At 39.6% G+C, this 15,139-nt stretch overlaps 1 protein-coding gene across 1 annotated transcript; it reads right to left on the bottom strand.

Annotated features, from left to right (window-relative positions):
• Positions 1–2,910: 2,910 nt before the first annotated feature.
• DIO2 (deiodinase, iodothyronine, type II) lies at positions 2,911–14,672 on the bottom strand. Its single transcript, XM_009069489.1, is given in 2 exon segments — positions 2,911–3,528; positions 14,451–14,672. Coding segments are annotated over 2 exon segments (840 nt in total).
• Between the last annotated feature and the right edge of the window lie 467 nt (positions 14,673–15,139).

Raw genomic sequence — 15,139 nt, 5'->3', positions numbered from 1 at the left:
CTAAATGTTTGGATAGCATTTCCCAGATAAACAGTTCAGACTTCAACTGTATAATGAGGAAAAAAAAAGAGAGGAAAAAAAAAGGCTTACTACTGTAAGTTTTACAAAGGCTGTGGAGTTGCTATGGATTAAAAACGTTTCAGATGACTCAAGAATAGGACATAATAAGGAAAAGATGTTGTGCTGGGTATATCAATGCATATTTTCACTCAGATTAGTGTCTTCAGTTATACTCACCTGAGTAAAAGAACAGTATAGCAAAAAAAAGAAGAGATTCAGGGTCAAGCAAAGAATATGAACCTGTATAAGAATGTGAGTTAAGTCTGGCTTAAGAAACAAACAAAAGGTATGTAAATTTCTATATAGGATATATAATGACTGATATGTAGAAGAAAAATTGGGATCACTTCTGTTTAGAGTGGTTTAGCATATAATAGCAAGAGACGAGAATGACATTGAAAAGCAGACAATTTAAATCTTAAAAAAATGTTTTGATTTGTTTTTCTTTGTTCTTAAACATAATGTTATATGACTTTAGTAACCCTCACCTCATGAAATATTTAGATCTCAAAACCCAGGATCAGCCTCTCATAGGGATGATGATATGTCAACAATCACTTTAGATGAGGCAAAAATAGTAAGGTCTGAAGCTAATGAAAATTCTGTAAGAAACTATTGCACCTTCCCCTGAAGCATCTGATACTGTCAGAGGCAGGACACTGCATTAAATAAATCACATGATTTGGTTATGCTACTGTTTCTATGACATTAGGTTGAAAAATTTCAGTTATATATCCTGGTTAGCCATGAAGATCTGTAATAACCTTCCACGCTGAGTTACAGCAATATTAATGAATGGCATGTTATAGAATGATTATTATTAGTGGTCTTAGACACCACTTATATGGGCATGCATATGTACATGAATACATAAAAGTGTATTATATACATATATATGCATAACTAAGCGCACAGATACATACACACACACACACACACACACACAGAGAGACACATGCCTTCTGAGAAGTGAGGCTCGCCAGGAAGTCTTTATGCCTTTCTCCAATACATATTACCAAACTGTGGAAGTGTGTGTGTGTGTATATAACAGTGTGTGGAGGAAAATGTGACAAGAACGAGAAGCATGAACCTGAGTATGGGAGAAATCACCCATGTTACCATCATTATTTCCAAATGCCTTGTACATTGGCTAAGTTGACCAACAGCAAGGAGAAATATGCAATATTAATGGGACATAGTGAAAATGAAAACATTTATGTATGTATTTTCTGTTCTTTCCTGTGTTAGATCAACACATCATATTCCTGACAATGGGCAGGATGAGAAATTAAAAGAACTAATTTGATTTTTGCCATTTACTCTGTTTATCTGTTTCATGTTTCTGCCAAAGTTGAAAGAAAACTTGGATAGTCCATCTCCACATAGGTTTTGATTTATTAGCTCTAATGGGTTCGCTCATTGTAAATCTGCCTTTTCATCAGGCTTGATTAAAGAATTTTAGTTTTAGACATACCTAAACTTAATGTATCTTCTAAGCTGACAGTATCAATTTAAACATAATGATTACTTCCTCAGACCCAATCGTATGAAAATACTGCCATCTTTTACACTCATTCACATTAATTCACACTATTTGTCGTCCCTGTTTCTCTTCTCAGAAGGTTTTTGAGAACGCAAGTGAAACAGACTATCAGCTCATCTGGTAGCAGAATTGCAACTAATCAATTCTAAGGGTGCAAACAACTTTCTTTCAGATAAACTAACACAGCTATCAATTAGTTTCAGGTATCTAACACAACAAAAATCAGCATGACTATATTTAACAGGGTAAATGACAGGACAGGTTTCCATTTCAATGAGGTAAAGTTGTGCATAAATTCCCCCATCCCCCAAATACACCTGCAAGGTCATTATCTCAAATAAAAACAAAAGAGAGAAATAAGTTATTTTTTTTAAAAAGCTAAAAAGAAATTACCTTTAAGCCTATTGCTAGACAGAAAGAGATGGAGGTGGGTAAAGAAACAGATACAAGAACCAGAGAATATTGATCAATGTGTGTTGTCAGCTCTGAGAACTGAGGGTTTGGTTGGCATCAGCTAAGTTTTGTCTCGTGATGCATGCTCTAGATGGTTCTCAATGTTTTGTTATAAATAGTCCAGGTATTTTAGTTTTCAAATGGTAAAGGGCATATTTGATCACCTTTGTCTTTTTGGTCCAACTCCATAGATTTTAATATCTTTCCCAGCAGGCACAGGCCTGCAGACTGGATACAAGCATATAGGTAGTATTACATAGTTAATATGCTGTGCAGAAGTGTCCACAGAGAGTACAAATACCAGCACACAATGGATCATCTTGATCTGAGCAGCTAGTCTGCTTGCACAACACATTGCATGGTGGTTCCTGTAGTCTCTGAACAATAAATTCTCTACCAAGAGAGGACGATCGCCACACTCCGCTGTATTTCTACGCAAAGTAACTGCAAACCCCCTGCCCCTCCCAGGCTCCTTGCATTGGACACAGGAGGGTAAAGAAGCGTTTCTGATGAAATGCACAGCACTGCCTTTCCATGAAATGCCTTACAAGCAGAAATGCTTCCTCTGGCTCACACCAGGACTGATGCTTAATGAGAGAGGTTCGTGGCAGACAGGTCTTATCTCACCACTCATCCTGCTTGACAGCAGCACCTTTTCAGAGAAGACTCTTCGCCTCTTCTATGAGAGCAGGAGTGGGATTTTTTCATAAAACAACCTTCTGTGGAGTTAGATTTTTATTTTATTTTCCTGGTTAACATTCACTTGACACTGTTATCAAATGTGTTCTCCTGTGATCGTCTGAAAGGCTTTATTCAAACCAGCATATGTTTTCTTTTTTCCCTTTTGCATCACCTTACAGGGACACATCTGTTTACATAGCTTCTCTAGTGAATGGATTTCATCTTTTGCTGAAGTTTTGTTCCAGCCAAAGCCGGACCTCCTGCAGGTTGTAGAAGAAGGGACCTTTGCCTCCTAAGTAGGCAATTTTTTGTCTCTGCACAATGCATACTCGCTCGAATGAAACCCCGTAGGCCACATTGGCATTGTTGTCCATGCAGTCAGCCACCACTTGGCACTGAGGTGGCAAGGAAAAGCGCTCTAGGAGCTGGTGAGCAGCTGCACACCTCTCTTCCTGGTTCCTGTGTTTCTTAACTTCAAATGAAGAGGGAGAGATTCCAGGGGCAGCCCAGCCATCTGATGGGTGAGCTTCATCGATGTAGACCAACAGAAAGTCAGCCACACCAGAGAACTCCTCCACCAGCTTGCTGAAGGCTGACAGCTGGCTTGTGAACGGTGGTCAGGTAGCTGAGCCAAAGTTGACAACCAGTGGCCGCTCAGAGTTGGCAAAATCCAGAAGGTGGCATTTGGTTCCACACTTGCCACCAACATTCTTCCAGCTGCTACTGCTGCCATCACTGTCCTTGGCTATGTGGATTACACTGGAGTTTGGGGCTTCTCCTCCCAGTTTGACCTGATGGCAGAACAAATGAAAACATAGCAAGTTAGTGTGACTTGCTTGTGCAGTATTCTTCTGGCCACTCTCTTTAATAGTCGCCTATTCAAACAGTACACCTAACTAGCCATGTGGACAGTAGCATGGGGATATAGCTTCAAAAGGTTCATCTAGTCCACCTCTTTTTTTTTGCATTCCTGACAATTATGTTACTCTGTTAAAGTTAGAAAATTTGTTCTGTCCACTACACACAAAGTCCTGTCCACCCTTATTTATTTGGAGATATGTTTGCTTTCAGACTACCTCCAATTTCTTCTGTCTTCTGTGAAACAACTTTTCTATATATGACTCATTTTTAATAAGTTCTATCCACTTGGTTCACATCTTCCTTGAAGTGCAGCATTCAAAACTTCAACAGTGTTTCTACTAATTCACAAGATAATCAGACAATTACTTCATGCAATGAAGTAGCTCACAGGCTACACCTGTTTATACACTCCAGATGCTTGGTTTTTATGAGACATCATGGCTGTTTTGGAAAAACAGTACACTGTTGACTAGGGATTAGCTAGTGAGATGTTATAAAGCCTAGGTCTCCTCCCTGCCTTTCTAGTTGCTCCCCATCATGGATTTGGGTACTTCATCAGTCCAGTCTGAATTTGGTGCTTTGCATTCAGCCTCACTGAACTGCCTCCTACATTTTAAGCCATTTTTCCAAGTCTCAAAAATCATTCTGCATTATATTCCCAATCTTCAAAACACACACAGTGCCTCTCAATTTTTTGAGAGGTTTGCAGATTTCATACTTGTATATTCTCTTCCATTCTGCAGTCCAAGAATGAAAATACTGAATACCAAGCACAAGAGACCTCTGCAGACACCCACTCAATATACATTCTGTTTTGATAGTGCAGCATCTAAGATTGTGCTGTCTAGAATTTCCTCTAACCATTTTGCAATCATTTAATCAGTGATTGAGTCACACATTTCCTTCTACTGCAATGTTTCTTTACAAGATGATTAGGAGGGAAAATAAAAAACAAAAAACCCAGCAGGAAAAGGGGAAACTTTATATGATGGTTGAAGTAGAGTGAGGTGAAAATGAACTCTTCTCAGCTCCAACTCCAGATCTGACTCAGACCCAACAGGCAATTGTGGGAAAGTCATTTTGAATGACTGTTTCTATTAGTATGTCTATAGAAAAAAAAGACAGAATATAAGCATCTCACAGAATGGACTGCCAGAATAAGGTGGAGCCTGCAGAGGGCTCCAAGATCCTTAGCTGATACCTACTATAGAACCCCAAAACATTACTACATAATACAACGAGGTTTTAATGAGCACTACCATAGCAATTCTTATGTATCTGCCTTTAACATCAAGCTCTAGTACAACACTGCAGTTATCCTTTCACATTTTCCTCACTTTTTCTATCTCTGTCCTCTGATTTTGTTCAGAAGCATTGCTATGAAGGAAACATACAGGGCAAAATTCTGAAGTCTTTTATATTTTATGTATTTCTTTCCGAAGCTACACTGCAGTTGAAGTCTACAGAAATTAACACTAAATGAGAACTGTGTAAAACCTGAATAAATAACTGATTTTTGGTGCACTTCTATTCTACATTACATTAGAAGGTATCCTGATGAGTCAGAGTAAGAAGCTGAGTTAACAGCTGAATACTGAACTCATGCAGTTGCTTGTGCACACAGATCTGAAGGCAAGTAGAGTGTTGATACTGAATCCTCCATTTCTCCCTGAGAAACCTGGCTACCTTGAACAAATCTACAATTATTCATGACTCTGCACTATTTTCTCAGAATCGCAATAGAAGCAAGAGCCTAACCAAAGCAAAGTTTGTAAGACACAACTCTTAAAGGGGCCAGACTTCACATCCATATGAGAAGGTCTCACAGCATGTTGGCACACAATATAAACATTATTTTGACTATTTGCTATAGGGCAAATTGAAACACAATCTTCTCACTCATAGATAAGCAAGGAAGTGAGCTACAGAAAGATGGCTCAAGACTTACAAATCTCTATAGGCCAAGTATGTGGTGATTATGACACTGGAAGCAGGGGATGTGGCAGCTGCACCACAGGCAAGAGATGCTAGTGATGTCCCATGAAAGGACAGCCCTTTGTGCCCCTTTCCTTGTAAACCTGCATCTGCAGCACTGCTATCTGCTAGATTCCTGGTAACAGGTTTTTTTAAAATGAACCTTGTGCTTCTTTGTCTTTGAAAGCAAGAGGCTTGAAACAGCTGAGTTTAGTGTGAGTGTGCTGCCCATTGAACTCAAAGGAAAGAGCTATATCCCAGTTTTTGATAAGAAAGAATCTGTCTGGAGAAAGACATGCTCAGAGACCCAGGCTCTTGCATTTAAGAGGTAGCAATAAGCATCTTACAGCATTTAAGGCCACCTACACCTTAGCAGGTAGCAGGTACTCTTCTGTTCAGCAGTTGATAACTTCATTTCTCTCTGCCATTCTGTGAAGCAAGATAGGCAAAGCAGGAGTGAGTAAGGTAAAGGGCCACACTTCAACAAATAAATACACAGGCCAAAATCATGGGGCATCCTCCTGAGGGATGCATTCAATCCAGAAGCCAACAGACAACATTTTGTGATAGATTGGTGACTACCAAAAAAGGGCACATCTCAAGAAACACAACATATGCATATTTGCACAAACACTAGATCCCTCTTTACCTAGACAGCTTAACTGTTCCTGCACTACCATGCAAATACTTTTTCAGAGCTAGCTTGCCCAAAATGTGCCTTTTGGGCAAAGCCTGACATGTAAGTATTTGTGCTGCACCCACTCCCTGGATGAACAATGGACCTCAGTATTTAGGAGTGTGTGCTCATCCAGTCAAAGAAAAGAAGTAATGACATGTAATTTATCTCACAAATCACAATTAAGCAGCATACTTTGAATTTCTGATATTTGCTGGCACTCTTCAGAGGGGAAGAAAAAGCAAGGTAGAACGAGGCACCTAAAACTCAGCAATGAACAGAACTGCTCAGGACACAAGAAATATCTGAGCAGCTGTTTCCACTTGCTCTTCTGGTTTCATTTTGACAAAACTATTGTGATTGAAAACATTCTAGCCAACACTCTTCAACTGAGAAGCCACAGTTTGCTTCTTGATCATCTTTAAGCAGCGATGCTACATATTGTAAACTGCTCATCACCAACTCCTCACTCAGGCCTACTAAACACTTGATTTCCTAGGCAAGTTTGCAAACCCCGAAGGAACATAATAACAAATCAGTCACCAGCATGGGAATGCACTTCAAGTCCTATTTAACACTGATACCAAAGGTGGCAACATACTTCACTGTTCAACAATGCAAGTTTGCATTCTGTCTCTCATACTCCTTATTGACTAAAAAAATATATAAATTTAGGAAACAAACAAGCCCTACATCACCTTATAGCAGTTTCTCTTCATTTCCCACAGCCATGAAGTAAGTCTCATGGCCGCAGGTTACCTATAATTTTAATTTTTGTTTCTAGGAGTGCTTGTGTTGGGTTTTTTTCCCCTTAATGAGACATCCTTGCCAAGCAGGCATTCACGAGGCATTTTCTGCTCTTGTAGAGGAGTAATTAGGTCGGTGCCTTGTTCCATGTCAGGCACTCCAAAAAGCAGCCCTGCCCAGTCGTTAATGCTTAAACATAAGCAGCAGCGGCATCTCCACTAATTGGTGTTGATGAAGCACTGACGTTCCCAAGGGACTGTTTATTTCACCAGGCTCTGAACCGATTGACACAGGATGACAATATCATCCTTGCTGATCATCTGCATTGTAGGCCTTGGCTGTCTTCTTTGTTGTTATTTATTGAAAGAAAAAATAGCTCTTGGAAAAGTAAATCAACGCAATGAGAAAACAAACAAAAACCCTCATGCATTCATCCAAACCGCTTTTGAAATCTTACACAAAGGCAGGCAAAATATAAATTCTGAGAAACAAACTAGCAGAATCCCCCACACACGCAATCCAGCATTTCCATAATCACGTACTTTTGTGCGTGAATATTTGGCCATTTGGCACTAGCCTTTTGAACGCGTGGAAACCGGGCGGCACGGAGGCATCTCCTCCCACGCAGCCTGCAGGGGACATGCAAGGTAGACCAACCAAATCTGAGCATCAGCAAGAGCAAGCGCCACCACCAAAGCAGTGACTTGCATCATTTGTGTGAATTTTGTGTTTGCTTGACAGCCTTTTCTGAGTCTGCACACAAACTGAAAAGGGAACAAGATTGCTGATGCTGTAGCATGCAGCCTGCAAAATGGAGAAGACTTAGGAGTGGGAAAGAAAGCCTTGTTCATAAACTACAGGCTAGATATAGCACATACTGGTAACTTTGTTGTATATTCTCCATGAGGACTAGGTAAAACCCCATGGACAAAACATCACCTCCTCATTTAACTTTCCTTTTTTCTCATTTTGTTTTTATCAACTTATCAACTTTGGCATTAACCCTCCTGGGATCCTGTGCACTGGAATACAGCCTTCATTCCCTGCATCAGGGATTTTCAAAAAGCTTGGCACATCATACTGTGTCAATCCCCTAAAGAAAATAGGTGCTGCCAGACAATTAGCAGTTTGTGATATCAGTCATTTGAATATGGACATGCTGTGTTTGGGACTGGAGTCCAGTGACTGGTAATGAACTGAATCCCAGGAGCTTTTTGCTCTTTTTTGAATTCTCTGCTTTAATTTTATCCCATTCAGCTAGATACAGCTTTATCCAAATAATAAGCAGACTCTGGCTGGAGAATTAGACAAACTATTATTTTTGCCTTCTTTTTTACATGACCCAGAGTCGTGCAGTTGATAAAAACCACAGGAGACCCTTTTCTGGAGTAGTGGAATGGCATGGGAGCTCTTCATTTGTGTTTGGGAGGTGGCAGTTTGCTTTAGGAGACGTGATGACTTGAATCAGAGATCAGAGACTGGAAATGACTAAAGGTCTCCCAGAGTCTTTTATTTAGGATTAGGTGTGTAGAGCTGAGGGAAGAAAGTTGGAGACAAATTAACAGGGCATAGCCCAGATAAAAATAACTAGTCAAATGCTGCTCTTTTCATTTAGAAGCTGCCAGTCCCACAAATGAGTATGCATGGCATACTTATGGATAATTTTAGTTCCTCTGATCGGGGAGCCTAGAGCAAGCTTCTTAACAGCTTCATGTTTCCTTCAAGATGGGAATGTGGCCTACTACACCCTGGCCTCTGGACTACTGGCTGCCCTTGTGGGCTCTACCTACAGGTGACAGAGGCCTTCACCAGCCTTTGTTACTCAGCATCTGACGGGCATTTGACATTAATTCGGATTTTTTTGTTGTAGTTTTTTTTTTTTCACTCAGCTTTAGCACTGTATGAATACACAGTGGTTGTTTTGTCAGAGAGGTAGAGCCAGGATGCAATAACCGTGTATGATCCTTTTCCTGAGCAGAGCCTGTTAGCTAATTTTTTGTGTCTAGCACAGCCAAAGGGGGTTTTCATAAGATTTTCACAACATGATAAGCAGTCCTTTCTGTCAGTTTTTTGCACTTAAGGGTGAAAAGGGAAGACTGCAAAGAGGTGGTGTGGAAGAAGTGAAGTTAGATCTACAAAATGAAACAGGTATGATGAGACCCCATGCAGCATAGGAGTCCTCGTATTTCTTTTCCTACCCTTTGTCTGTCTTGAGTGTTTGAACTCTAAAGTTCCATGGGACGAACTGTCTACTCCTCTTGTTTAGGACACTGCCTAGTACAATAGGTCCCTGGTCTAGGTTGGTCCTCAGACACTACAACAACGAACATGATTATATATTAATAATAATTACAATGTCAAGCCCAATTCCTGATGAATTTATGTTCTAAACACTACAGGAAAGGTTTTAATTGTGGTTTGGTTTTGTTATTCTCATTTCTTTCAGGATTATTTTCATTTGTAAATGTCAATGAAAACAATTCTGCTAAAGCTGAACTTTTTAAAACCAATAAAATATTTTTTATACCACACAATGTCTAGTTCTAAACCATGAAATTATACAACAGGCTTTCTTTCACAAACTGCCTTTATCCCTGTCAAATGCAGAGAGAGACACTTCCATACCTTGCCAGACAAAATATATACAAATAGTAAGTATGAAGGTTATGTCTTTGTTCCAACATTTAAAATATTTCCCCAGAAAGTGCAGAGTTACTGGACAGCCAAAGAGCAGGTGGAGGATCATGCTGTTATGTTGCTTTCACATATGTCTTTGTGATAACGCTGAGCAGCATATGCCTAACTTGTTAACTTTCACATTGTTTTGCTTTGCATACTAGTTTATTTTAGATTATGTACTTATCAGGCAGGCAAAAGTAGCCAAAGGTAATTTAATTGTGCCTCCCTGAAATCCTGGGAAAATCCCACTGGTTGTTTACTGAACCAGTCTACTCACTGCTGCATCCAGAGCTGGGCCTACAGTGTGAAGCTGAGATCCTGTGCCAGCTGTTCCCCAGTGCTGGGGCTGTCATGCCAGAGCTTGCTGCTGGCCCATTCTAAAGACAGTAAAAAGCTGTACAAGTACATACACACACCCATCATCATCCATCACTTGAGATATCAACATCCCTCTGAGACCTGTAAGGCACATTTACCCACGAGTGTGTCTATACACACGTGCATGTTGCCCCCATAGGTGCACAAGGGCATTCCTAAGCATTTGGCTGTTACAAGGAGATGCCACTAAGGTCTTCCCCTTAACTACCCCACACTGAGGTGAGGAAGCAGGAGGGTTTCCTCAAGGATAACATTACAGCTCTTTACCAGAGAACAGGAATGGTAGCTCTGCCTTGCTGAAACACAGAGTTCATAGCTGGCACTGGAAAAGCTCCCAGCACGAGGCCTCACCACTGGGCACTGCTAATGAGCACAATGTTTTTTGAACCCATATTAAAAGCGTTTTAAGTGAACAATTTCTCACCTTTGGAATCTTAGAAAGTAGATTCATCCCAGTACTAAATAAAGCATGGAACTTTGCAGGTTAAAAAAAGCTTTTAAAATGAAATTATTGTTTATTTTCAAAACTTCTCCCGCTTTTTCTCTGGATTTCTGAAGATGTGTGGTATGTCAGTATACATGCTGTAGGCCAAAACAAATGCCTCACTGGAATTTGTAGAAATGGCCTATATAAGTTATGCAGAAGTTGCTCTAGCACTCTCCCCAAAAGTCTTTTTTTTTTTCCCCCCCTCTCATCAGTAGGTGTGGCTGCATTCATATCTGTACATATGTATACACATACACATATATGTGTAAAAACATACAGAGAAATGAGAGAGGACTGACTCCTGAAGAGTAGTCATGCTTAGGTATGTGTGGTTTTGCATTTCTATACACATATATACATACACATTTTATATATATATATGTATGTACACATATAGAGACAGATAGACACATGTATCTATATCTTTATACATTCAAACACATAAAAGCGTCAATATACACACACACACATATGAAAAATAATAGTCAAATTCAATTACATAAAGTTAATATAACAACTATTAGCTCTATTTATCTCTGTTATGACAATTAATCTGGTCCTAAAGACTGCCTTGTAATGTAAGACACACTTGCCTCTTGGAAAATAATAGGAGGATGGTCTATATATCACAAAGCTGGTGCAGTGTAGACAATATCAACACTGAATGTGACAGACACTGAACTCAGAGCTAAGGAAGTAAAAAGAAATAAATTAGCAGTTATTTTGATTCCACTATAGCTGTAAATTGTGGAGAAAACCACCCACATAAAATGTTCCAATAAAAAATAATACTGAAAAACTTTACATACAATACAACAACAAACTCTGCATTTCTTCCCTGCTGAGGATGTTAAAATCTTCAACTGTTGCTAGGTAATCCTGCCTATGAGGTAATCACTCTTCACAAATAGTCATGTGCAATAATACTTAGAAAAAATCAAAACAAAAAAAAAGATGACATTTAGGTAAGATATTAAAATGGTTTTCTAGAAAAAGAGAAAATACATCAGAATAGCTGTTTGCAAATATACTCTATCCATTCCAAGAGCATATCTTGTACCCACTAGACTTGAAAAAAAAAAATCACTTAATTCTAGGACAGTCTGTGTTCAAGGCAGAGGGCCTTTCTTGTAATAAATTTGCTTTAATTTAGAATACAGTATCTACCCACAGTGTTTTTCTGGAATGGCTTCCAGTAAACATTTCTGCAAATAGAAATTTTACACCAAGCACTTTTGTGAAAAATGTTCTGAAATGTACTCAGAAAGAGTTCTGTGTAAGTGACACAAAACACAGTAAAACCAAGCACAGTTATTCCTATGATCCAGTCACCTGTTAACAGACAGTCTAGCTTTGGTAATCTCGGACATCTGCAATTTTGTTATTCTAGCTGACAAATGGTGATTATCTCATAGATACTCCTCAATAGAATGAGTTCAAGCACCTGTTTAAGTACTTTGCTTAAACCTGGTTTCAGCTAGTAAATTGGCACAATAAGCAATCCTGGTTATAGTATTGACTGCATTTTGCCATGTTGTATAGTACCCTGATTCCATAATATTTTCATTTCTTACCCTCACAGATTAAAATACCACAACAGGGCAGTCCCAGTGAGGATTTAGAAAAAAGGTAATTTAAGGAAAAAAATGCTTAATATATTTCACTGCTTCTCATGCTTTTCAAACATGTCACAAAGCAAGGTGTATTTCAATCTTTTCAACTCTACAACTTTTCAGCTGAAACTCTTTTTCCTTTTCCTTCCTTCTAGAAGCAGCAGAAGATTCTCCTCTATTGTGAAGGTGATGGCTCTTCTTCCAATATTGCTCCTCAGCTTAGTTTGTTCCCTCTATGATTTGATTTCTACACTTCTTTACCTGTAACAATCAAGGATTTCCAATGGTCTTCTGTTCTTGTGGACCATCATTCTATTAAGTAAAACATAGTCTTTCCATGAGTTTATTATTGGTCAATTTGTTTTGTCTTAAGGATATGTGCCATGAATGGACTTTTTTCCCTTTTTGGGACAAGGTGATAACATTTGGTTATGTTTATATGCATATTTCTGCTGAGTTCATTGAGGCCCAGAGTTCATTCTAGGGACCTTAAGCCTGATTGGTCTGAACAACCAAGGTGATTTAATGGTGATAAGGGAGAGAATAAAATTGCCAAAGTTCAAAGTATGAGTTCCATTGACAACGCCAAAAATAGCACAGAGTCATCATCCCTGTAGCTTCCATGGTTGACACCAACAGTACTGAAGAAAAGGCAAAGTATGACTTTGGAAACCACAGAAAGATATACAATATCTTCATTTTAAATAATTTTGTGTAATTTAAGAAAAATGAGATTGAAAATCTCAATATAAGGTTTTTTACAGTTTCTAAACTTCTCCAGACCCCAGGCCACATACAGTTTGCAAATGTGGGAACTAGAAATTGAATCTTGCAGAGTTGTGCTATCAGCTTCCACTGGAGCCTTGACCAAGTCATATGTTAACTGTCCTGCCTTGCCTTGTCTATAAAATGAGAACAATTATGTTCACCAACCCATTTAACAAGGCCACTGTAAAATGTACTTAATATCTATGAAGAGCCTAGAAACAGAGCCTAGGTGGTCTAGGAGAATAGTGGGCTTCTTTCAGCATTATTTTATTTGAGTAGCCAGCTGGATGATTCCTAGGGTGGCAGTAAGAGGTTGACCCATTTGGCAGAAGCTAAGGTTATTTATATTTGTTTTACACTGAAAATTAATGTCCCTATGGCTTAGGTTTCAGGCTAAGCAGATTGTATTCCATATCACAAAGCCAGCAAACACCACCACCACCAGCTCTTAACATCTTTAGGCAAGAGCAAATGCAAAGGCCATTGTAGAGGTGTGGAAGAGAATTGGGGGTAAGGTAATACAAATAGAAATATTTCATAAAATAGAGCTATACTTTGGATAGGACCCCTATGTGATATCACATGGGGTATATGTTAAATTGGATGGTCTAACACATTAACAGACTAAGCACTGTTTTGAAAGCCACAGAGCTCTGAATCCAGTTCTTCTACTTACTAACTGGGAGGTCTGTGCAAGAAATTTCATGGGTTTGGTTCCACCTTTTCAATCTGTAAAAGGGAACTACAGCTACCTCATGAGACCTGGGCAGTACCACTGGGTATATGTTTGTAGAAATCTTGAAAGGAAAAAAAAGTACATGTTGCATAACTGCTATTGGCTTTATTAACTTAAATGACCAGACAACTGTCTGACAGCTAGTCAAGTTCATTTTTAATCTCTGACATGTCCCTCTGTCACTGCTTTCATGAAGGAAAAAGGGTCACTGTTTTACTCCGTGCCCAGTTTTACTATTACTTGGATGCTTCCTCCAATATAAAAGTTAACATATGACTAATAGAAAATGCCAGTGTAATGACAACAGTTCTTTTCTGTGTTACTCTAAGTAAAATAATTCTGTGTTACATAGCTGACATCTCTCTATGTAGAGCTTGATCTGAAGATGCAGTCTTTTTATAACATCTGAGGATCTCACACGGCAAACAAATAAGTAACAGCTGTGGGAACATCTAGAGCATTTTACAATCACACTTACATGAAGACCTTGAAATACTTTAAAAACATGAAGACTATTATTCTTGCTGGTGAGGAAACCGAGGCACACCAAAAAACTATGTGACATGGCCACGGCTGCACAGTGGCAGAGCAGGGAGTCAGCAGCTCTAGAATCTCGTGAATTCTCAGCCCTGACTTAGAAGTGCTCCATTCAGCTTATACCTCTTCCATCAAACCTAACGTCAGGGAGGAGATATCTGCCTGCCCCGCACAGAGCCGTTCCCTGCTCCGCTGACAGGCAGGATGCTCATCCCAGCTCACCCACCCCGACCTGCCGGTCCCATCCCGGCACTCACCTGCTTGTAGGCGTCCAGGAGGAAGCTGTTCCAGACGCAGCGCAGCCCCTCCGAGGTCAGCATCCTCCGCCACTCACCGCGCCCGGACTTGGAGCGGCTCAGGAACAGCACCATGTGCTTCAGGAGGATCACAGAGTCATACAGTGCAAGGAACAGGCAATTGGAGAAAAAGACCGGCAAGATCTGAAGCGTGATCAGCAAATCCACACTTAGCAGACCCATCTTCCTTGCTGCTTCTCTTCAGCCAGCTGCCTTCAGCTCTCTTTATTGCTCTGTCCCCTCATTTAAAAAAGTAAAGTAAAAGGCATTTCAAAAGCCTCATTACCCCTCTCTCAGCTGCTCTCTTTAAAATGAGCAGAGATAGTTAAATATGAGCAGGCTGGTTAAAAGCACAACTGCTTGATACTCATTCAACTCTAAGCTGCTTATTTTTCAGAAATTAAGATGTTAACAAAATTCTTCTCTTAACCAGGAGACCTGATTTTGTTGAAGAGAGAGGCAGCTGTGTTTCCAGTTCCCTGCAGTTACAAAATTTAAGCTGAGACTGTTAATTGTTAACTTTCCTGCACTATCCCATTGTTTCTCAGCTATTTAAGTACTGAACAGACCTCTCATTTCTGTGTCAGTGAAGCTAGCTACCAGGTGCAACAATACTTTTTTTTAAAAGGTTTATGTACATAAACTTTCTG

Source organism: Acanthisitta chloris, unplaced genomic scaffold (genome assembly GCF_000695815.1).
Source record: "Acanthisitta chloris isolate BGI_N310 unplaced genomic scaffold, ASM69581v1 scaffold3572, whole genome shotgun sequence".
NCBI classification, from domain to species: domain Eukaryota; kingdom Metazoa; phylum Chordata; class Aves; order Passeriformes; family Acanthisittidae; genus Acanthisitta; species Acanthisitta chloris.
Note: the sequence above shows the minus strand (reverse complement) of the source record. Positions and strands in the feature narration are given on the sequence as shown.